The sequence below is a fragment of the Orycteropus afer genome, unplaced genomic scaffold (genome assembly GCF_000298275.1).
Source record: "Orycteropus afer afer isolate SDZICR_OR568_19922 unplaced genomic scaffold, OryAfe1.0 scaffold00088, whole genome shotgun sequence".
In the NCBI taxonomy this organism is placed as follows: domain Eukaryota; kingdom Metazoa; phylum Chordata; class Mammalia; order Tubulidentata; family Orycteropodidae; genus Orycteropus; species Orycteropus afer.
Genome location: NW_006921675.1, coordinates 802167 through 826182, shown reverse-complemented (window position 1 = coordinate 826182; position 24016 = coordinate 802167). Strand labels below are relative to the sequence as shown.

At 39.9% G+C, this 24016-nt stretch overlaps 3 protein-coding genes across 3 annotated transcripts in view; all 3 read right to left on the bottom strand.

Moving 5' to 3' along the window:
• The window catches only part of PPP1R36 (protein phosphatase 1 regulatory subunit 36), a 75498-nt gene extending 73249 nt beyond the window's left edge, over positions 1-2249 (bottom strand). The window contains exons 1-3 of the mRNA XM_007942345.1: positions 2181-2249; positions 895-959; positions 379-432 (exon numbers count right to left, since the gene is read on the bottom strand). Coding sequence (XP_007940536.1) covers positions 379-432; positions 895-959; positions 2181-2249 — 188 coding nt within the window. The remainder of the gene's footprint in view (positions 1-378; positions 433-894; positions 960-2180) is intronic.
• Positions 2250-9171: 6922 nt separating this feature from the next.
• HSPA2 (heat shock protein family A (Hsp70) member 2) lies at positions 9172-11079 on the bottom strand. The gene has a single exon (XM_007942287.2). It carries the CDS (start codon positions 11077-11079, stop codon positions 9172-9174), a length of 1908 nt encoding a protein of 635 aa, XP_007940478.1.
• Positions 11080-18186: 7107 nt separating this feature from the next.
• ZBTB1 (zinc finger and BTB domain containing 1) overlaps positions 18187-24016 on the bottom strand; it is a 10654-nt gene continuing 4824 nt past the window's right edge. Inside the window, exon 2 of the mRNA XM_007942286.2 lies at positions 18187-18223. Coding sequence (XP_007940477.1) covers positions 18187-18223 — 37 coding nt within the window. The remainder of the gene's footprint in view (positions 18224-24016) is intronic.

Below are 24016 nucleotides of genomic sequence, written 5' to 3'. Positions count from 1 at the left end.
TTCTTGGTGATTGTAAATCTGAAAGGAGGCTTTGATTTTGAGCTCTGGTAGTGTAGTGCTTAAAGCACTTGACTACTAACCAGAAGGCTGTTGGTTTAAACCCACCAGCCACTCCTCGGAAGGAAGATGGGGCAATCTACTTCCATAGTGATACTGCCTCAGAAACCCAAGGAAGGGTCGCTATGAGTCAGGTCTGACTCGAGGGCACATAATAACAACAGTGTAAATTGGAAGAGACGGACGCTAGCCATACTTAGAAGCAGAATCCTTGATGTGGTGAAAAAATGTGAAATTGTTCACTATAGATTAGTAAATAAGCACAAGGAAGCCTGTGCTTACCTTGTTTACTGGGTAATCTAACACTGATCACTTCCCTACCTTCCAGTTTTCTGGAAGAAGATGAGCATAACTTCAGGTATCCTGCTAAACATGCTAGAAAATTAGCAATTTTATCTTGAAAACATGAATGTATGATTGGTTGATTAAAAAAAACTCACTGCTGTCCAGTCGGATCCGACTCATAGCAACCCCTCCTTGGGTTTCCAAGGTGGTATCACTACAAAAGTAGATCTCTCAATCTTCCTTGCAAGTAGTGGCTGGTGGATTTGAACTGCCAGCCTTCTGGTTAGCAGTCAAATGCCTTAGGCTCTACACCACCAGAGCTCCTGTATTCTGGTTTACTGGTTCAATAATAAAATTTTTCTTTCTCTTCTATTTTTGTGGAGAGGTTTTCTGGGTGGGAGTAAATATTCACAGTGGATACTGACTTTATTCTTTGTAGTCTTCTGTACTTCTTGAATTTTTTTTTTTTTAACCTCAAGCACATATATTTTTTATAAAAACAAAACTATAATATTAAAAAAAAAACTATAATAAAGTTTTGTTAAAATTTACCTTCTGAATTCAAGACTTCTGGTATCATCTTTCCAGTACCACATCCCTAATTGTAATCCCGAATGCTGTAAAATGAAATGATTGTAGCAAAAAAAAATTAAAAGTTCAGTTTACAATCCACAGGTCACAATGAACCTTTAACAATAATTCCTAGTAGTCATTCTTTAACTCTATTCAATAAAGATGTAGAAATTTAAGTTTTTCTTTTAGACTTGAAACCAAGATTTTATTCTTTTCGGTTATTTTTAAATGCAGTTTCAGTAGGAAGAAAAGAAACTTCACTTGTTGTTCTTAGGCACAAGTAAACCGGTGCTTACCTTGTTTACAGTGATTCTGCACATGGCTCAAGGGTGGTCATAGCAATGTATAGATGACTTAGGGCTTGTCAAACAATAAACTGATACCTAGAGCAGCTTTGGGAGCTCTGGTAGCATAGTGCCTAAGGCACTTGACTGCTAACCAGAAGGCTGGCGGTTCAAATCCACCAGCCGCTCCTCGAAAGGAAGGTTGGGCACTCTACTTCCGTAGTGATACTGCCTCAGAAACCCAAGGAGGGGTCGCTATGAGTCAGGTCCGACTCGATGGCACATAACAACAGAGCAGCTTTAACCTATTCACTGAGTTACGTTTTCCAAAGAGGACGGAGAAGGAGCCCTTGTGGTGCAGTGGTTAAGCGCCTGCAGGATAAAAGGAAGGTCAGCGGTTCAAAACCACCAGATTTACAGCCTTGAAAACCCCGATGGGGCCCTTCTATAGAGGTGGTTATGACTCGTTATCTACTGGCCATAAACGTTTGGTTTTGCTTTTGTTTTTAAATAGAAGTTCCCTCTAACAATGACCCCGTCCTTCTGGTGGAGTAGGCAAGGAACAAATTGACTCATTTCACTTAGTGATAGAGACCGATTTACCAGGCTTTCGTTGCTCTGCATCCCTCCCAGAGCTAGGCAGCTTCCTCGGCAGTAGGGATATTTTGCAGTGAACCAATCACAGGTGGGAAGAGGGCTCTTTCGTAAATATATAGGTATTTACGTAGTGAGCCAGAATTCAATTCTGTGTGCCGAGTACGCCTCTCCAGTTTTGTTCCTGTAGGCAAACCGCCCAAATCGGTTGGGGCATCGCTCCCCTTAGGGACTAAGGCGGCGATCAGACCGGCGCGAGGACTAGAGGCACAGTAGAGGCAAACGAGGGCGTCTCGGTCCCACGATGGAGCCAGCACTGGCTCCCGCCGCGCCTCCCGCCGCGCCTCCCACCCGCCGCCAGTTTGAGGCCGCCGCCGCTGCACTTACATCCGGCGAGTAAACGGTTGGACCATCCCACCTCTTCCTCCGCGAGTAAAACTCTGGGAGCCGAAACATGGCGTGCTCCTGAACACCTCATCGCATTGCGAGGCAACCGCCCGCAGACGCCTGGGAACGCCTCCCGAAGCACCAGGAGAGGCGGGAGGGAACCCTGCCGCCGTCACCAACCGTGAGGGGCGTCGGCCGCACCACGTTCTCCTGCACTCCGTGGAGCACCACCTATTGCTCTATCCACCTCCTTACCACCTTTGCCCACAGGTGGCAAATTGGCTTATCCATAGTAAAGCTGTCCAAGGCTTAATTCTTTAGTTTACTTACGTTCACTAACTGTGAAATTAAACCACTTAACTATGTTTCAATTGGAATAACTAGATTCAGTTCTGTAGGGACGATCCATCTGTTCCAAACTTTATTAGCACTGTTAAGTTTAAATCTAGGTTGGACCTGGGTTGACGGGCAAGTAGGATGGAGGACAGGAGACAGCGTTGTCTAGTGGAAGAGAACGTTAAATTTTCAAAACTTGTTTCTGCTAATTAAGTAGTTGTGGAACCGAAGACATATTGACTTTTGATCCTGCTTCCTCATCTGGCAACATCCTTATCAGGGGTTAACGTGTGTAAAGCACTGGCCTTAATGTTAGGGTTGCCCAAAGAATCTTGCTGTGTCCAAGGGTAACCCATTGATATTTTTACATTTACACATTTCCAGTTTTCAAATTATGTGTCTTGTAGCTCCTGCTTACTACTGAATCATGATAATGCAGATTCTGGTTGGTATTTTTTTCCTTCCAATTCCAATGTAGGCAATATTCAATGATGCAACATGACTGGGAATGCTTAGTAACATTCTGCTTTTGTATCCCTACAGCTTAACTGGCATTAAGCTGAGTACATGCTGGTATATTCCCCTTAATAAACTTTAAAAATATGGCAATAGCCATCCCACTGTCTATCTCCACCACCAGCACCACCCTCTCAGTCTCACTCCTTGGTAACATACCATCACCCATTACTCAAACCAGCTGACAATCATGACTCATGTTGATCCCATGTGTCAGAGTGGAACAGCTTTCCACAGGGTTTTCAAGGGCTGATTTTTTTGGAAATAGAAAGGAAAGGTGTTATCTGGGTGGATTCAGATCTTCAACCTTTCATTATAGCTGTGTGTTAACTGAACCACACAAACACTAACACACAATCACTGGTTACAGTAGTATAAAATTGTCATCACCTGAATTCATGTTCCACGTGGGTCAATTTTGGTAGCTCTTCAGGTTGGGTCAGATACAATGAAACCCACCTACACACCAGCAGTGCTAAGTTGAGGGTGGGGCCTCAAGGCCTGCTTACTACAAGATCACTTGAAAAGGAGTGAGAATATCCCAGCCACCAAGAGCTTTTCACCAGTGAATATAACTTGGAGAAGTGGGTACGCTGGGAGAAATAAAATATGCCATCAGCTCCAGAAAGGACAGAGAAGACCAAGCAATGAAGATGGAATCCAGTCACCTTACAATCATTATCAGGAAGATCTCATTAAATACACTGGGTCAGTCAACCTCCTACAGATTATCCCAATGAGTGGAGAAGTGGTAACAGAAAACCTAAGATCTAACATAACTCACCACAGTCTAACTTCTGGTTGTCTAATATGTAACACTAAGGTAAAAACAAGCTATTAAGAACCCAAAACAATGACTTGTGTAAGTTACATGACAAGTTATTTCACATGTAGTAGAACCAAAAAAACCAAACTCACTGCCAACAAGTCGGATCCGACTCATAGAGACCCCTCCTTGGGTTTCTGAGGCAGTATCACCACGGAAGTAGATTGCCCAACCTTCCCTCTGAGTGGCTGGTGGGTTTGAACCTCCAGCCTTCTGGTTAGCAGTCAAGTGCCTTAGGCACTGTGCCACCAGAGCTCCCAGAGCTCCCATGTAGCAGACTATTTCCTATGTAGTTATTTCCCATGTCATAAAGGGACATAATATTTAAAGGAAATCCCATTAACTCAAAGGGACTTTTTAATGCTTCTGTTGTCACCATACCCTAAAAAAAGTTCTGATTATAGTGTAAAGAAAAGATGGCTCTTACAGCTCTAAATCATTATTTATTTTTTAAAGTGACCAACTGATTGCTTAGATTAGACTTTTCAGTTAGGTCTTCTTAAAAATGGTATTAAAAACTCACATCTTAAACCGGAAACAGAATTTTTCTTCTTTTCAAAACAAAGAAAAACAATTCATGTTATAATGTAGGGAGATAACTGATTCCTACTAATAGTGACCCCCATAGGATTTCCAAGGCTATAAATCTTTATGGAAGCAGATAGCTTCATCTTTCTTCTGGCAGGTTCGAACTACCAACCTTTTGGTTAGCAGCCCAAGGCTTAACCTCAGTGCCCCAAGAGCTCCTTAGAGAGATAAAGTTACCTTCTAAATATCTGTAATTCTAAGTATTCCATTACAGAAAGATTTATTTGCCTAATTAAGACCAACTCCTCGAGGTCTTACGTTGTTTTGGTTGCTAATTAATTCCAACTGATAGGAACCCCATGTCTGCAGAGTACAACTGCTCCACAGGGTTTTCAAGGCTGTGACCTTTCACAAGCAGATTGCCAGGCCTGTCTTCGAGGCACCTCTGCATGGGTTTGAACCACCAACCTTTCAACTAATAGTTGAGCACTTACTTGTTTGCACCACCCTAAGACTCCATTCGAGGGCATATTCATTAGCTAAAAATAGAACTAAATTGCAAGTCTCAGGTTTTAAGCCCAATAACTTAACTGAATACAATGCATGTTTCCACTATGAAAAAGTCATACTGCATAGATTTACGTTATAATCCTAACTAAAAAAACCTAACCGTACCTGCAAGAAAACAGTAATTCAGATTTTGAATTAGCAACTCCATTTTTGGTTGCTTATTTCACAAAACTTTCAATTCACAAACTTAACAATCTAATCTGCACCGACAAGGTGACGGAAAGGGCTCACGGCTCTTGATTTCTAAGGGAAAGATGTTTCAACTTTTCATGTTCCCCTATTAAACTGCATACACCCTAAAATATTTCCATTCCCAGAGATATATCAAGAAAAAACACTGGGCTTTCTCTAAAGACTCAAAATTTTTCTTCAAAGAATGAAATTCTGTACTAATTTTAGTTCTTCAAAACAGTTTACTCACACCTAAGGTGTTTACACATTAAATAAATGGAAGCATTGAATATTCCTGTTGCTTCTTCACCTAAACATATATATTCTCTTACCAATTATCCTGTGATATTTGGATTTAAGAATTTTCAAATCTTCAATTTAATTCCAGTGTTATTTATTAAGGGAAGCATACTTTACAACACAATTTTTAATGCCTTCTCATAGAACCAGTATTTGAGATTCAAAAAAACATCTTTTGATTTTATCCAGAGGGCCTGTTAAAGATTATACACATGTAAATATTTAAATTCTCACTAGGTGTCCTTGACACATTGACTAGATGATACTCTATTACATATGTTAAGTCTAAAGATGTAAATAGTATTAGTATTCCTAATGTACAAGGCTCTGGTAGCATAGTGCCTAAGGCACTTGACTGCTCACCAGAAGCCTGGCGGTTCAAACCCACCAGCCACTCCTCAGAAGGAAGGTTGGGCAATCCTACCTCTGTAGTGATACTGCCTCGGAAACCCAACGAGGGGTCACTATGAGTCGGGGCCGACGGCAAACAACAACAATGTACAAGGCAAGTTTTAATGCTTTCCATTTTATCAATACTATCATTGTATCAATAGTATAAAATGCTTAAAGTGGGCTTGTTTTGAAATTTCTGACAGTTCAAATATTGTAAAGAGCCTGTTATGTCTTATTTTGACAGGTGTCTAGACTTACTGCCTTACAATAAGAATTATGTTAATCAGACATTCAGATAAGGTGTACATTTTCAATTCCTTAGCATTCTCTATGGGCTGCATTTGCTTTATTTATGATTACTAGTCTCTAGCCTAATTTACTAACTTCCAAGTTTTGGAGATGCTAATTATTCCTTAAAATGTAATTTAGCCCAGTCCTATATCAGGTGCTTTTTCCATTGTCATTTGACCATGGTTAATCTAACATCTGCTATGCAGTTCCCAAGAGTTACCGGGTTACCAGTTTCAACTGACTCCTAGAGACACTGAATGGCCACTTTGACAGCTTTATCTTAGCAATATTCACATCTAGGTAAATTTGAGAAGACAATTTAAAAAACACTCCTCAAGAAAGCCAAAAGCTAATTATCTAAATATTGCCTTCTTTCTCCCCAAGTGATTACTTTTCAAAATAACAGAAAATGAAATATCTATGCAGATTGAAAAGGAGCTTTGGTGGTACAGTTTAAGGCATTTGGCTGCTAATCAAAAAGGTTGGTGGTTTGAAGCTATCAGCCACTCCACAGAAGAATGATGAGGCATCTGCTTCTGTAAAGATTTACAGCCTTAGAAACCCTATGGAAATCTTGAAAACCCTAGAGGGTCACTATAAGTCAGAAATGACTAGATGGCAGTGGGTTTGGTTTTTTTGTTTTATGTAGATTGTGCATACTGTTCTAGCAAGTCATCACAGGCTAGGCCATAGGATCAAGGAGAGTAACATCAGCCATTTTTCTGATGCTTTAGAAACTATTATCTTCTAAGATCTAGGTCTAACTTACACTAAACTGCACTTTGGATGCCACTGTATGTTGAAGTTACAGCAAAGAATATACGTTTTCGACAAATAAAAGCTTAAAAAAGGATTGATACAATGGATATTATCTTGGTAAAACTCCCATTTATGTTAAAAGTCACTCTAAGGCTAGCATACACCCGAATCTGAAATACTAAGGTAATTTGTCAAATATTTATGTGATACTATCTGTAGTCAAGGAGCTCTGGTAACATAGTGCCTAAGGCATTTGACTGCTAACCAGAAGGCTGGTGGTTCAAACCCACCAGGCACTCCTCAGGAAGGAAGAGTGGGCAATCTACTTCTATAGTGACATCACCTCAGAAACCCAAGGAGGGGTCGCTATGAGTCGGATCCAACTCGACAGCAGTGAGTATGGTTTGGTTTTGGTATCTGTAGTCAAATGAAATAGCTTTAATACCTTCTCATTGAAAACTTTCCACCAACATGACAACACCAGCACTGGAAAGCTCAAGTCATCTTCAGCTCTTCAAAGTCTAAAGATAAATTACCTTTAAAAACTTTAAAGTTTATTTCTAAATAATTTCACAATTGCTTCTTCACCCCCCACCCCAATGAGGCTTGCTAAAGAAAAAAAAAAAAATCTTTTATATACATTAAAAGTTAACTCTTGTGTGAGAAAATCATTACCAAAGCCCAATATTCTTAGGCTAATTTGTTCTCTAAATTTTAAATCATAATTGTTAGTATTATTCTAAAAATTGATCTCACACAAAATGGCCCACTACTAATTAGAAATGTTGTTTCTATAATTCATTACTATCTTATGAACAACGTGATGCCAATTTACATCACTTGGAAACAGATATCAAAATGTCTATGTGTGTTAAAAACATAAGGTTAACTATGCATTTTAAAATCAGCTTTATTGAATTTCTCAGAAGTTCCCATTAAAGAGAATAAATCAGAACTAAGTAAGTGTCACTTCATGAAAAAATAAAAATAAACATGAGCCCACTTTCCCAAGGATGAGAATTTTAAAGCTTAAGCCTAGGTTAGTGCATCTCCAAACAGTTGCAATATTTCCATTCACAACAGTCTCAAACCAGGTATGTAGGTAAATGTACAGACCGTATATTAATAAAACACTATCTTGTGGTTTGTCTTTTTTAAAAGAAATCTATTCTAGTTAAGGCAGAGGTTGTGATCACTTTATGATCCTCAAAAATCAGAAAAAAAAATCTAAATATTACCTCCCTTTCTCCCATGGAATTATATAACTGCTTGGAGAAAAATGTGTCCTAGCATGGTATTTGCCATGTTCATAAGTTGAGCTGTTCCACAATAATAGGAAAAGTCAAAACAAATTTAAGTAAATTTGGACTCAATACTGAGTTACTTTAAAGCTTGCCTACTGGCTCTTGTCTCAGGCACATCTATGTCACAGAAAGCAATTTGTTTCCATCCTACCTTTGGCTATTATTAGAAGACAATTCATGGCTCAGCTTTGGTTAGTTTAGAGAAAGAATTAGTCTATACTTAACCTCAGCTTGTATCTTGCTGGAATATTCAGGTGGCTTCTCATCTCCACACTTACTGCAAGCTTTAGGAGCTTGGGCACACAGGGACACTTCAGTTTCTGTACAGGTTTCTTTATTAAAGGGGGAGAAAAAAGTTTACCCAGATCTTCTCCCCTTAAATTGTTGGTAATTGAAGGCAGGAACCTCATCTGAGAATTAGACAAGATTAGGTTAGATAAATTTCACATCATTCTAATATCTTAAAGACCAACATGGGTAAAACAGTAAAGTTAGGGAAAACCAAGAAATCCAAGACAATAATTTTGAGATTACAGCTTTACTTTAAGTTTGTATTTATCAATTTATTTGCAAAAAGTATGCCTGTCCTTAACATTACTGCAATGTTCACTTAACGTACTACGGAAAAATAAAACAATTCAAGCTTCTATACTTTTTATGGCCCTAATCTTCCATAGGACAGGTGTGCAAGCATCAAGTTTCTCATCTCAAACAAATCTCCATGCACACACTAAGCTAACCAAAAATGCTCAAGTCAGCAAACACACAAAATGCATTAAAGAGAAACCTCAAAGAGTGATTTTAAAAATCCAACTTTAGAACTAACCTTTTATAATTAAACTAAGTTGTTGCACCTTTCCTTTTATATGCATACACTGGGCTAAAGACTTCCAACAATAGATCTCCTACTTGGCACAATGACATTTCAAAGAAGAAACAAAAACAAAAGAAAAAAAGAGAGTAAAGAAAAGAGGTTTACGCGGACTCGAGTGTGAGTTTAGTCCACTTCCTCGATGGTCGGTCCCCCGGAGGCTCCGGACCCGCCGCCGCCAGGGCCGCCTTGGTAGAGTTTGCTGATGACGGGGTTGCACACTCTCTCGAGCTCTTTCTGCTTGTGTTCATACTCATCTTTCTCTGCCATCTGGTTTCGGTCGAGCCAGCTGATCACCTCTTGACACTTGTCGAGGATCTTGTTTTTGTCCTGCTCGCTCATCTTGCCCCTCAGTTTTTCGTCTTCCACCGTCTGCTTGATATTGTAGGTGTAGGACTCCACCGCGTTTTTGGCAGCAACCCGGTCGCGATTGGCCTCATCTTCCGACTTGTACCTCTCCGCCTCCTGCACCATCCGGTCAATGTCATCCTTGCTCAGACGACCCTTGTCGTTGGTGATGGTGATTTTGTTTTCCTTACCGGTGCTCTTGTCGGCGGCGGTGACGTTGAGGATGCCATTGGCGTCGATGTCGAAGGTGACCTCGATCTGGGGGACCCCGCGGGGCGCGGGTGGAATCCCGGTCAGGTCGAACTTGCCCAACAGGTTATTGTCCTTGGTCATGGCCCGTTCGCCCTCGTACACCTGCACCAGCACGCTGCTCTGGTTGTCCGAGTAGGTCGTGAAGGTCTGCGTCTGCTTGGTGGGGATGGTGGTGTTCCTCTTGATGAGTGGAGTCATGACGCCGCCGGCCGTCTCGATGCCCAGCGACAACGGGGTCACGTCGAGCAGCAGCAGGTCTTGCACGTTCTCCGACTTGTCCCCGATGAGGATGGCCGCCTGCACCGCGGCGCCGTAAGCCACCGCCTCGTCGGGGTTGATGCTCTTGTTCAGCTCCTTGCCGTTGAAGAAATCTTGCAACAGCTTCTGGATCTTGGGGATGCGGGTAGAGCCGCCCACCAGCACGATCTCTTGTATCTGGCCCTTGTCCAGCTTGGCGTCGCGCAGCGCCTTCTCCACCGGCTCCAGGGTCCCGCGGAAGAGGTCGGCGTTGAGCTCCTCGAAGCGAGCGCGGGTGATGGATGTGTAGAAGTCCACGCCCTCGTAGAGCGAGTCAATCTCGATGCTGGCCTGCGTCGACGAGCTCAGGGTGCGCTTGGCGCGCTCGCAAGCGGTGCGCAGCCGCCGCACGGCCCGCTTGTTGGGCCCAATGTCCTTCTTGTGCTTGCGCTTGAACTCCTCCGCCAGGTGGCTCACCATGCGGTTGTCGAAGTCCTCGCCGCCCAGATGGGTGTCGCCGGCCGTGGACTTCACCTCGAAGATGCCGTCCTCAATGGTCAGGATGGACACGTCGAAGGTGCCGCCGCCCAGGTCAAAGATGAGCACGTTCTTCTCCCCGCCCGCGCAGCCCTTCTTGTCCAGGCCGTAGGCGATGGCCGCCGCCGTGGGCTCGTTGATGATGCGCAGCACATTGAGGCCCGTGATGGTGCCAGCGTCCTTGGTGGCCTGGCGCTGCGAGTCATTGAAATAGGCCGGCACGGTAATGACTGCACTCTGCACCTTGCCCCCCAAGTAGGCTTCAGCGATTTCCTTCATCTTTGTGAGGACCATGGAGGAGATCTCCTCCGGGAAGAAGGTCTTCATTTCGCCCTTGTACTCCACCTGCACTTTGGGCTTCCCTCCCTCACTAACCACCCGGAACGGCCAGTGTTTCATGTCCGACTGCACAGTGGCGTCCTCGAACTTGCGCCCGATCAGCCTTTTGGCGTCGAAGATGGTGTTGGTGGGGTTCATGGCCACCTGGTTCTTGGCGGCGTCGCCAATGAGGCGCTCAGTGTCAGTGAAGGCCACGTAGCTAGGGGTGGTGCGGTTGCCCTGGTCGTTGGCAATGATCTCGACTTTGCCGTGTTGGAAGACCCCCACGCACGAGTAGGTGGTGCCCAGGTCGATGCCAATAGCCGGGCCGCGGGCAGACATCTTGACTGAAAGGCAGGCAGGCGAAGTTACAGGAGAAAGCTAGGGCGAGGAAGAGCTGCAGTGTCAACTAACGGCCGCTGCACACCAGACACCGCGAACGCGACCAGCGTATTCACGCTACCCCCGCTGGGCTCCTCGCTCTTATAGCCGCCTCCCTGCCGCCTTCTGGAAACTCCCAGAGCCAATCCTCTCTCGGGACCGCCCGCACAAACTCTTCCTGCCCCGCCACAGGCTTGCCTGGGTCGGAGTGACTGGCCTGTGGCCCAACAGATTTCAAGTTGGGCGGCCGGCGCGAGGAAAGCTAGGGGCGGCCGTTATGCAAATGAGCACCTCGCGCACCTCCTGCCACTCGGGGACGTTAGGCTCGCGCCCCCGGAGCCAGGCAAGCGCGGTTTTTCGCGATCTTTGCTTTTCTTCAGGCGGGATTCGTCAACGCCCATGAGATTGGCAGGGCACGCGGCCAATGAACATCGAGGAACTCCAATTGGGTAGGGAAAGGTTTGGGGCGTGGCGCGAAGAAGAAGAGCGGGGTGAGGGGGACCAGGCGATGGCTCGGGGACCAGGCTCTTGTACCGGCTTTTGTGCTCTTCGCTTGTTGCTAAAGCAGTTTGGTGCGGGAAGTCTTAGCTGCTGAAGTATCAAGCGGCGGCGGGGTTTTATTCTGAGCTCTGAGACCAGAGGGCCAGAACCGGCCTCTTTCTTTCGCCTGGACTATCCAAGATGAGGGGAGGGGCATTAGCGTGTCCAGGTGCATACAAAAAGAAACCTTTTTCTTTGAACCGTTCCTTGAACGATGGTGGACCTCCTGAAATTTTATATAACGTGCTTCGCAGCGTCTCAGTGGGTGTAGGCGGTCGATTGAAAGGGGGCTTGCGGGATCGAAGACAAGGGAATGGCTGCAGCTCGGCCTCCCAGGAGTCTGCATTTGAACTTTCTGCACCTGACTTTTCATTTTTTCCTATTTGTCCTGCCATTTTCAGCTTCCTAGTTTCATCTCCCTATTCTCCTTACTGTTTTCCTTATTTTCAGTTTCCAGTCCTTTATCCACTGCCTTGAGCTCTTCACGGGAAGATAAATTAAAACCCGCACGTGGAAGTGCCATTAACTATCTACATGATTCTCTCCTATACACACATGCGATCGTGTTTATGACCGAGTTATCTCAGTAAGATTCCTTTCTTTAGCTGTAATGAAGTTACTAGAGGCATAAACCCTCGATGAAAAAAGGTAGATTCATTCTCTCATGTTCAAGAAGAATATGACAACAGTCTGAAAGTACTATCTGCCAACAAATAATAGAGGTAGGTAGAACCAGGCTGCTGCGCTAGGCACTGAATGTACAAAGACAGATGGTCTTAAGGATATTTAAGAGGTTGAGTCTAATAAAGAAATAAACAATTCAGGAGAAGTGCTGAAAGATACTCTAAGAACGCAGAAGAGGGCCACATCCAGACTGAGGGCACAGTGTGTGGGTGTGAACGCTTCCTAAAAGAGATGACATGTTTGAGCCAGCAAAGGGGAAGAGAGGTATTCTTGGCAAAGGTTGTAGCATGGGCGAAAATGAGACTAGCGAGTGCTAGGGAGAACTACAAGTTCCCTAGGGAAGATTAGTGTCACTAGAAGAGAAGGGGTACAGGCAAGAAATAGTCTCTGCAGGTGGATAGGATAAATTTGGTGTGTCATGCTTTTTTCCCTGAGGTTAGGAAATGGGGGGGGGGTGGAGTTTGCCGGGAGGAACCATTCTTTGAAGCAGGCTAGTAAGGTAAAGTCATATAAAAGTTGTGTACTGAAGAAAAGTTTGAGAAACATGAAAGTTATCTTGCGAGGAAAAGGCAATGTTGACAAAATCCTACAAAGTCATTCAGTGAAGGTTTAAGACTATTATATCTAGTTGTGTATATAATTTCTAATTTTTAAATCACATTTACCAGTCTCAATGGTTAACCTACAATTACCATCATCCTCTTTTCCATTAAAGAAGTTAAAAACGTCTTGAAATAGGAAACGTTTTAGAAAGTATTAGTAAAACAAAGATTAAAGACAAAAACTATAGATGTTTCTTTCAATTGCAAATACAGATCTCTTGGACATTCTTACCTTTTATGTAGTTAAATAACCTGTCAGTTATTGTACTGGGGTGGCTCGCATGTTGCTTTGATGCTGGAAGCCATGCCACTGAGATGGAAAATACCAGCAGGGTCACCCAGGGTGCACGGGTTTCAGCAGAGCTTCCAGATGCAGACAGAGTAGGAAGAAAGGCCTGACAATATACTTCTGAAAATAAGCCAATGAAAACCTTATGGATCATAACAGAATATTGTCCAATGTAGTGCTGGAAGATGAGCCCCTTGGGTTGGGAGCGCCCTGGGTTGGTAGCTGCATACCAATGATCATGAACATGGCACAGGACCAGGAAAGCTTTGTTCTGTTGTTTATGAGGTCCCCATGAGTCAAAGCAAACTCAAAGACAACAGCATTTATTAAAAAAGAGAGAAGAGGGAATTAGTGTGCTGGATAGCAATACAAATTCTCTGTAGAACTGATGATATGATGAGACTTAGACACAGGACCCCAGCTATAACTGAAAACAGAACTGTGAGAAGCATAAACTTTCCAGATCTCTTGTATTCACACACCTACCTCAAGCAAAGATTACAGAAAAAGCAAGCAGGCCTGAGTACTCAGTCAAATTAGAGCATCAAAAGGGAGAGGCTCTTTTGAATACTATGTACCATCTCTCTGTACAATTACTACAAACAAATCTTATAGTTTAACCATCAATTCATTTTTAACAGCTTTCTGAAACGACGTAGCAATTATATCTGCATTTTCCTTAACACTCTCCATTTTTTTCTGCTTTAACTTTTCACCTAGTAAATTGATGTTTTATACTTTAAATGGCATCTGAACTTTTTTCCAAAAGGACAATATTTTCATTTTGATTTTATATGAAATAAAATTTTGCAATCCTAGAACTTATTACACACTGATCATTCTTGGAATTTTTACTCTTGCCTTATTTGGACACGGTGAGGTCTAAAACTATGTAATTTTTTTTTTAATCTTACTCTTTTTCTCTTTGATGACTGTGGCTCAGAATTAATTAAAAGCATAGTCCATTAAAATTTATCAAAACAACAAATTTTTGATCAAATAATATTCATTAGTGCCAGCAAGGGTACAGCAACTAGTGGGAATATAAATTAATAAAGTCTTCCTGGAGGGTAATGTGACAATATTTATTTTTGACCTTAAAAATGATCATACCCTTCATTTACTATTACTTGTTGTGGGTTCATCCTAAGAAAATAATAAGACATGAAGATAATACTACATATGATCTCACTGCCATCAAGTCGGTCCCAACACATAGTGACCCCTCTTTGGATTTTGGAGGCAGTGTCTCCATGGAAGTAGATTGCCTAGTCTTCCTTCTGAGGAGTGGCTGGTGGATTTGAACCACCAGCCTTCACGTTAGCAGTCAAATGCCTTAGGTACTAAGCCATCAGAGTTCCCATTACTTATGATAGTAACAACAAAAAGGAAATGGCTTAAATTTTCAACAATAAGAAAGTGATTACATAAAACATAGTATATCCATATGACAAAATATTATGCAGCCATAAAATTGTTTATAAGATTTTTTAATCACACACAAAAATGTTCTGGATATTAAGTAAAAAAAGAAGATATAAAATTATATATGTAGGATAATCTTATATATGTGAAAAATACACAAAAGATTGGTTTATTTTTCTAACTGGAGGTTACATTATTGGTAATTTAAAAAAAATTCCTTATGGTACTTTTATAATTTATTTTTAAAACTTGACTGTTAGCATTCATTTGAAACAGTGTTCACTAGTCCTGTTATTTACATAGAAATTATTACTGATTTTCTAAAGTAAAATTTGTTTGGCAGATTGTAAATGCAAGAGTGTAAAATATTCTTCAAAGCTAAAAGTTCCACAAAGATTTAATGGTGGGAAAAAAATAAGAGCTTTGACATGTGTCCCATTTTCTCTAACTTATCCCCAGCATCAGAAAAGGACCTAGAACATAGTGGTAAGGCACTACCTTGGTGTTTATGAAAAGCAACAAGAGGCACAGTATTTAATCAAAGAATTGCAAATAATAAACTTCTTTTTCTCCCTGTAGAAGAGGAAGATCCTCTAACTACCTCTCGTATTTCTCTACTAAATGACGTTGTGGAAATCAAAGGCTGAAACAAATTGATATTTCAGAAGATTTGTATGGGATACAAAGATGGACAAGATGTGGTCTAGAACTATGTGCATGGACAGTAAGGCCTGCCCTACAGAGACTTGCTAAGGAATATTTTAATATTTTTTTCATTATTACTAGAAAAAAGCAAACTTGTGGATTTTCCTGGAATGCTCTCAACCCCCACCCAGGCACATCTTAACTGGGGACTGTGGATTGTTTTGAGGAGGTGGTAGAAGCTGGAGTAAGTAGCAGCCTATCATTGGAGAAGCTATGAACAAACTGGACACAAAGTAGCTATTTAAAATTTCCATAAGTACTGCCATTATAATGATTTGAAAGTGTCCTAGCCCAAAATATTTTTCCAATCACCTGTCTCTATCGGAAAACTTTCCCCATTTATTTTATAGTCTGAAGACTTTAAAACAAAGTTACAATTCAACAGTAGATACAGATAGTAGATAGTAGAGGCTGTTCCAAAAGAGATGTGAATCTGTGGGGATAGCAAAGAGTCACGCCTACTTCGGTTTTGGAGTGCTAACCCCACAGACAGCCCTTTGTGCAATAGTCTGAAATAACCTAAAGAAGTGAAACTGTCCTATTCTTGCAGAACCAGACTCAATAAGCTCTAATTTTTGATACTTATTAAACTCTAAAACTGAAAATACCCCCTTCTATGTGAAAATGAATTATACTGGTAAGAAAACTACTTCTCTGAGTTGTCAAGTATGTTAGTTATTCTAAGCAATCAATTAAACCTTCAAGAGAGCTGAATACTATCTCAGGATTTTTATATTATCAGGAAACCCAATTAGTTTGTTGCTGCCAGTGTTTACCATGAGAGAGTACTTTTCCAACAATTTTTCTATATTGAAAGAAACCAGGATTTAGCAATAAAAATTTTAGTTGATTCTCTTTGCACACTTCTTAAACTACTCAGGAACACCATAATTAGCTGTATCTGATACTTTAGAATTGTGGTATTAGACCATAGGAGGACTTGATGTTAACTTCATACTAATATTTTTTAAAAAGCCAAGTTGAAAAAGATACAGTATAAATAAAAGTAATATGCAGACAGTTTAACTTCTGAACATAGAGGAAGAAATTTTATTAAATAAAAACAATGAATTTAAAAAAATAACAAAAGTTCTTGTTGTAACCCCAAAATTCCATATTATACCAGTATATACAAAATAATCACATTATAGAATGTATTTATACTATTTATAATTATTACATCTGTAGTACAGTTCAAATTTCAGCCATATTTCTTTTGTAGATCTAGTTTCACTAGTCAATCAAAAATTATTTGAGTCTCTACTATATTGATCTCATACCTTTAATTATTGGTAACATTTTTTTTTGTTGTTTCCTATTTATTCTTAGAAGTCTGAAGTTCCATGTTTCCTCGTGTTTCCAACAAAGATTAACTCTTTTTTTTTGTTGTTAATGTAACACTTTTCTATATTTATTGGTCTTACTTCCCTTAACTCAGTTGAATTCATATGGATTCTTTAATGGATTTCTTTTTTCACTTCTTCCCATGCTACCCACTATCACACTGCAATTAAATCTTTCTCTGACTTTTAGTTAATCTAATTATTAGATGAACATTCAAATTATCTTGCTTTATAGCTAGAGTTTTAAAATTACTTACATAACTTCTGCATATGCTATAATGTAGTTAGATCTTTTTGTACAACTCCTTTTCAAAACATTTAAAGAAATAGGCATAAAGTGAAATAAACATTTCTGAAAGTATACAACTTTTTGGTATTTCATAAGAAACAAAATAATAATAAAGAATTGGGTTATACAGTTAACAAAAAGTAAAACTACAAGTATAAAAATATAACACTATAATAAGGAAATAATATGGTTATAAGATTCATTTAGTTAAGAAATGTTAAGTGTTTTTAGCCAGGTTATATCTAACCTAGCATTTCCATTCTCTATGGACAGTTTTTTTTTTAAAAAACAAAAACAAAAACACGTTAACCATTGTTTCATTCAATACTCGGTAGAGTTTTAGCTTGAAAGTTGAGAAGTATGGAATTATCCATTAGTACTGAGAATAAATGTTTAACAGAAATTCATTTTGCCTTAGGTTATGTCCCTAAGTTCAGGAAAAATAATGTGTATCTTATATTCTTTTCGGTTTTCTGTGCTTTGTAAAAATCTACTATTGAAATACCACTTTTGTTTTCCTTCAAATTAACAGGCTTAAAAGGTAGCTTCATTAATATTAATAATCAAATATGTTACTGGTACATAGTGAAAAAGGAAGAAAGGCAAGTGTTACATTATAGTAATAACTAGAAGATCGTTTCTTATTAAAATTTTAGTCTTAAACTTTTATTTCTCTGTACTCACATCTTTTTATTTATACTCTAAAGATTTGGGGGTATAATATTTTCAATTGCTTAACTACATTTCATAATATGTAAACTGTAATTCTGATTATTTTAAGTTTAAAATTATTTATGTTTATACTGATATGTGATTACCTCTCTAATATATTTATGGTAACCCTAGAAAGCCCCTTCATTTTAAAAAGGGCCCTTGAAGATAATTAGTATAAAAAGTTTCATTTTAGTTTAACTCTAACCATTGGTATCATATGAATGTTCTAGTTATTTTTAGCAGATTTTCCACAAATCCTAGGAGAGCCACCATGAATCAGTTTTGTCTCAACAAAGTGATTCCAAAGTGATCTTTACTGAGTTTTCTTGGCTCTTTGAAACTGGAACTTTTGGGGTTGATGAAGTTTGTCAGGAAGACAAAGATGGTGCCACTTCAGATCTGCTATTCCTGGGTCTGGACTTAAAGATATCTGTTGAAGATTGATTCTTCCCCATGTCCTCTCCAAATTCAGATCTGTCACTTCTCCAGAGCTTTAGAAGGCCCTATTTCACCACTGCCACACAGAAAAAGACAAAACTCAAGAAAAAATATTACAAATTGACTGCTCTATAAGATACAACATATCTCTTAGGTCAGAAATTCATGGCTTTTGCAACTGGGCCACAACACTGTTACCAGAACGAAGCATTGGAATGAGAGCATAGTTCCTAGAATTTAAGTTTATTTAATTACTTTCCCAATCCAGCTCACTGTAGACTTCAAATATAGGATGTTCTTTTTACTAATACAGTTCCTCAGCTACAGGGGTACCTTTCATTTTTATTCTTGCAAGATCTGAGCTAGAATAGATAGGGGACATAACTATGTAACATAATAGAGGAGGTCAGCCAGGTAGACAGAAGTGGGGAGGAAGAACGTGGTGAAGAAGTGCTTTCCTTCAAATCAAATCATTTCACAATCTTTACTTTTTAGTTTAACTTGTTAATGGCAAATATGATTAAAACATAGATCTAACAAATTAAGAGCCATCATGCTAACACTGCGTCCTTCAAATTGTCTAAGTAATCGTACACTAATCTGCAAACAGAAATAAAGTTTGCACACACATGCACAGAAGGAGGAGGAGGAGTCTTCTTCCTTCACATCCCTAGGTTCTTACTCTCCCAACCAGGCCCAGCGATACTGGGTAGAATTACAATTTTTGCAGCAATATTTTCCTCTGATCATAATTATCCTAAATTAAAAAAACTTAATAGAAATTGTTTCTTACAGTGTTTTTCCCATATCAAGTATCATAAGTATTTAAAAGAAAAAATGACTTTCATAACATGGATTCTTAGAGTTATGTTACTGTCATACAAAAATGAGCTCTGCTGATTCTGATTGGTTATAAACATTTGGTTTAAGTAGGATTAAAACAATATAGTAATAACTTTTAAAATGAAGCTAAACTAGGGATTCATAGGCTACATACTTTTCATTTCTCAAATAGGTGAGTACAGAATTATGCAAGTTTTCTCACATAAAATTGTTAGTATTACTAACTTGTAAACAAAATTTGTCCTTTAAGTCTCTGTAATCCTTTGGCTGTACATTTTCCTGTGATTTCTTATTACAAAAGTGGTTAATACCTTCATACATTCAATTCAGAGCCAAGTACTGAACTAAAATCAGCAAATGAGTAATGAGAAATTATAATGATCTCCTGCCCCCTAGTGACCTGTGATGGATTTTGATACAAAGGATGAACAATTCCACCACTACTGGTTGACCTAAATGATTTGGTTTTCCTGAATATAATAAGAGTAAAACTTAAATAGGATTAAAAACTACAGCCTCTTTGTGCTAAGCATGTATATAAACATATAAATGGTATCAAATTGGCTCAAAGTTAGCATGAATTAATAAGCTGCTAATGGCATTTAATTATATTTACCAATAGTCATTCATAAGCACAAACATCCTAAATCCTTGCCTTTTTGCCTCTTGCCAGTGATAAATTTATAAGTAGCAAAATTTTAACTGCTTTTAGTATAAGACTGTACCTATGTTACCAAGTAATATGTCCTTGAATTTGATAGAAAACAATGAAAGTGGGCCACTTAAGGGATTATATAGGCTTCATCCATGGAATCCTCATTTTTCTCTTCTTTTCTCAATTTGAAAATAACATTTGGCAGATGGTGGAAAGACCATTAAAGCAGTAGATTTAACATAGTAGTAATAGTAGCAGCAGCAGCGGCAGTAAAATCTATTGTGTGGGTTTAGAAATCAGGTAATAGATGCGTAAAGTTAAAAGCAGATTAGATTGGGAGAGGGGTGTTGTTTCACTTAAAAACTGGTTTTTAAAAGTTTGGTGTTAGTTAGGGTGGTTATACAGCTTTCTGAAATTATTTTCTGACTAAGAATGTCTATAAGTTTACACTAGAAATCCATGGATGTTTCGGTAAATTGAATTATAAATGACTAGAATAATAACTTTTGTTTTTAGTAAATTTAGATTGTTCTCTAAATCTTAATCAAGTCAATCACAATATGGTAATTAGAATTTTCAGCCAAAGAAATGGATTTTTTCTTACACACATCATCTGTTAAGGCAAAAAGAGGAAACTAGTTTTTCTGGGGTCCCCTGTTTTCTTGGGAATGTTTATTTTCAAGTTACTTGAGTTATTCAATTCATCAGTCTCATAACCATATAAGGAAATGGTGATTGGTGGGAGAAATGAAGGGCATAAGGAGCAGGAACAGAGAAAACAGGGGGGGAAAAGTCAGAGGTGGAAATATGGAAATTGAATTCAAATGAATTTTTAATTGAGCACCTACTATGGGGCCAGAAAAATGTCTGGCAATACCAGGAATTAGCTTAAATTTAAATGAAGGAAAAGGAAAACATATACCAGCATTTAATATTTATTTCTAAAACATCATTCTGAATGAGCTATTTAAATAGCTTTGTTTTCCATCCATTTATCTTCACATTATTCAGCATATTCATTGTATACCCACTATTACCAGGCACCTTACCAGGCACCGATGATGAACAAGGAGCTCACATCTTACAGGACTTCTATCAAATGTGTTTCTAGGCTGAAAACGCCCTTCTTTGTACTCCTTGGCCCACGGAGTAGAGAAATGGAGAAGTCAAAGAGCTCTATTATTTAGTTGCTGTGTGATTTTAAGAAAGATACTCAATCTCTCTGAACCTCAGTCCCCCATTTGGAAAATTAGCATACAGGTATGCATCGCTTAACATTGAGGACATCATGTGATTTGGTTGTTGTGCAGACATGATGTTAAAACCTTATGGGAGCCCTTTCCCAGTTGTCCTTGTTGCTGCTGCTCCTGCTGGAGCTGCTGGCAGAGGCGGTTCCCAGCGGTGGTGGCTGAGGGAGCGGTCGGGAGGGAGGGAGAGGAGCACGCCCAAGCCCAAGCCGACTCACTGTTCTGCCTGCCTAGACATGGCCTGCCCTGGCAGCTACACCCACTCCCCTCAGCTGCTGGACAGAGCCCAGGAGACCTGCCCAGAGCCACCTCCTCTGCCTCAACCTCCTGTATCCATCTGTGGTCCACTGCTGCAAGAGCCTGGGTTTTGGAGGGAAATAATAAACAAAAGGGGAGCTGTTCCCCCCAACTTTAAAAAAAAAAAAAAAACTTTATGGGACCACAGACACATAAACAGTTGGATGTTCTAACATGCGGGAGGGACTTAAAGTCCCACTTAAAGTGAGGTATACCTGTACTTACCTCATAAGGCTGTGAGGACTAATTAAGTTACATATGTAAAGCACTTACTTGCAGACTATAAAAAACCCAAAACCAAACCAACTGCTCATAGCAACCCTATTTTAAAACTGCCCTATAGGGTTTCCAAGGCTATAAATCTTTATGGAAGCACACTGCCACATCTTTCTCCTGCAGAACAATTGGTAAGTTTCAACTGCTAACCTTTCAGTTAACAGCTGAGCGCTTGACCACTGTACCACCAGGGCTTCCAGTATTTAGATTAAAAAAAAAAAAAACTGTTGTCCAATCAATTCTGACTCACAGTGACCTTTAGGACAGAGTCAGAACTGCCCCACAGGATTTCCAAGGCTGTGAATCCTTTCAGAAGCAGACAGCCTCTTTTTCCTGTGTATTCCCACCCCTGACATTTTGGTTAGCAGCCTAATGCTTTCTTTAACCACTGCACCACCAGAGCTCCTTAGCAGAGTAGAGAGGGTACTAAATAAATGAATGCTGAGATTGCCAAGAACCCTAGTGTATGTAGGGGTCACTGGTTTCCACATCTGGGCTGCAGCTTCAGTTCCTGCCACCAAATATAACTACTTGACATTGACCCTATCACACCAAGTATCAAGGTGTCAAGAACCTGGGAGGAATTCTACAAGGATATGTTCCCTGAAGTTTTGGTATCCAGGGATCCCTGCAGAACACTAGCATTTATCACTGAGAAGCTGTGTTAAAGCAACAGGGAGATGGGAGAATAGGTGAGGAACTGATCATCAAAGATTAACAGCAAATTAAAACCCAGTGATAAAACCCAGTTAAAATGAAGAAATATACCGAACTTCTTTATTCTCACCTGTGTACACATATACATTTAGGTATTTTTCTTTTGGTACTGATTTAGCTTTTTGACCATTTACAATACTTTGCTGGAGTTTGTGGTATTAACAATGACAAGTTTCATGTTGATTTAAATATGACAACTGTTACACTTTTTTGGGGGGAGAGAGGGTGTTTCCAGAGATCTATTAAATATGGAATGACTAGCCTCTCTTTCCATTATTATTATTTTTTAAAAATGTATGAGTTGGTATATTATCTCAAGTATTTCAGTATATCCTTGGCATATTCATAGCAATTGTTCTGCTACCATCCTATATAGCTTTAATCAAATTATTTTACTCTACTCAAATTAATCTTATTTCACCTAGAATTTTCAAATTTTAATATTTTAAATTCCATTTTTAAATCCTGTTCCTATTTTGTTAACAATACTTAAGCATGATTTTTCATGTCAGTATATTCAGTCATCAATTGTTATCGTATTCAAGTATGATTAATTTTCCTTTTATTGCTGCTTGACTGCCCTAGTAAATTCTAACTTTATTCTGTTTTTATAACCAGTCCTTCTAGAATCCCTAAATTCTTCTAATTTATGCAATACTCAAATTGTTAATTACTTCATACATGAAACATTAGCCGTGCAACATTTTACTCATGAATCATTTTAGTATTTTTACTTTAGAAATATGGGAATAAATATTTTACCACGATTTTTAAAAATGGGAGAAATTAAAACAAATTTCTGATTCCTAATCCACTGCCACCTTGGTTGTATTTTATTTGTGAGATTCTTAGCGCTGTTTCCTAAAGAATCAGAACATCTGAGTTGCACTGTAATTGGTGGCAAGCTTGCTAGGCACTGTATCCCTCCTGCATTCCTTGCCCTTTTAGAACAAAAGGCCCTTTTAAGCAAGACTACTTGTGTTTGTGAGACAGAAAGAGGGACAAGCTTCCACGTCCATCAACGTAGATTTTCCTTCACTTCTAGCTTTGGAATCTAAACACAGAGCAAGCGCTCTTACTCCCTTAATTTGTTGCCTTCGCAGCACCAGAGGGCAAAAAGCAAGCGTTGCAATTCTGCAGCTTCACCTGAGAGAGAGGCAAGTGAGTGGAAACTGGGTTACAAACAGGTGCTGAATGTTTTTCATTCCCCTTTCTTTTAAAAGGCAAGCAGTCTTTAAATGAACACTGCCTTGATAAGGAAAATTGTGCATTCTATTTAGAGAAGCCTGTACTGTACTGTTCCAAAACAAAGCAAAGCAAAAAGGTGTTGCCCTGTGTAACATGCAACTTGGAGAAAACAACATGGGGTGTGGCTTTGTGAAACTATGAATTTCTCAGTTATGTAAATTTGAGATTATGTTTATGTATTTACGTATTTGTTTACTAACTGTTGGCTGTTCGTATGTGTCAAACATTAAACCCCCTTCCTAATGGGACCATTCCCTGGAGAAGGATGTCATGCTCGGTAAGGTGGAGGATCCACGAAGGAGGGGAAATCCTTCGACAAGATGGATTGACACGGTGGCTGCGACAATGGGCTCAAGTATAGCAGGGATCATGGAGCTGGCGCGGGACCGGGCGGCGTTTCGTTCTGCTGTGCATGGGCTCACTGAGTCAGAAGCGACTCCACGGCACCTAACCACCACCACCTAATGGAATGTTGTTGTTATGTGCCGTGGAGTCGGCCCCGACTCATAGCGACCCCTCCTTGGGTTTCCGAGGCAGTATCACTACGGAAGTAAGATTGCCCAACCTTCCTTCCGAGGAGTGGCTG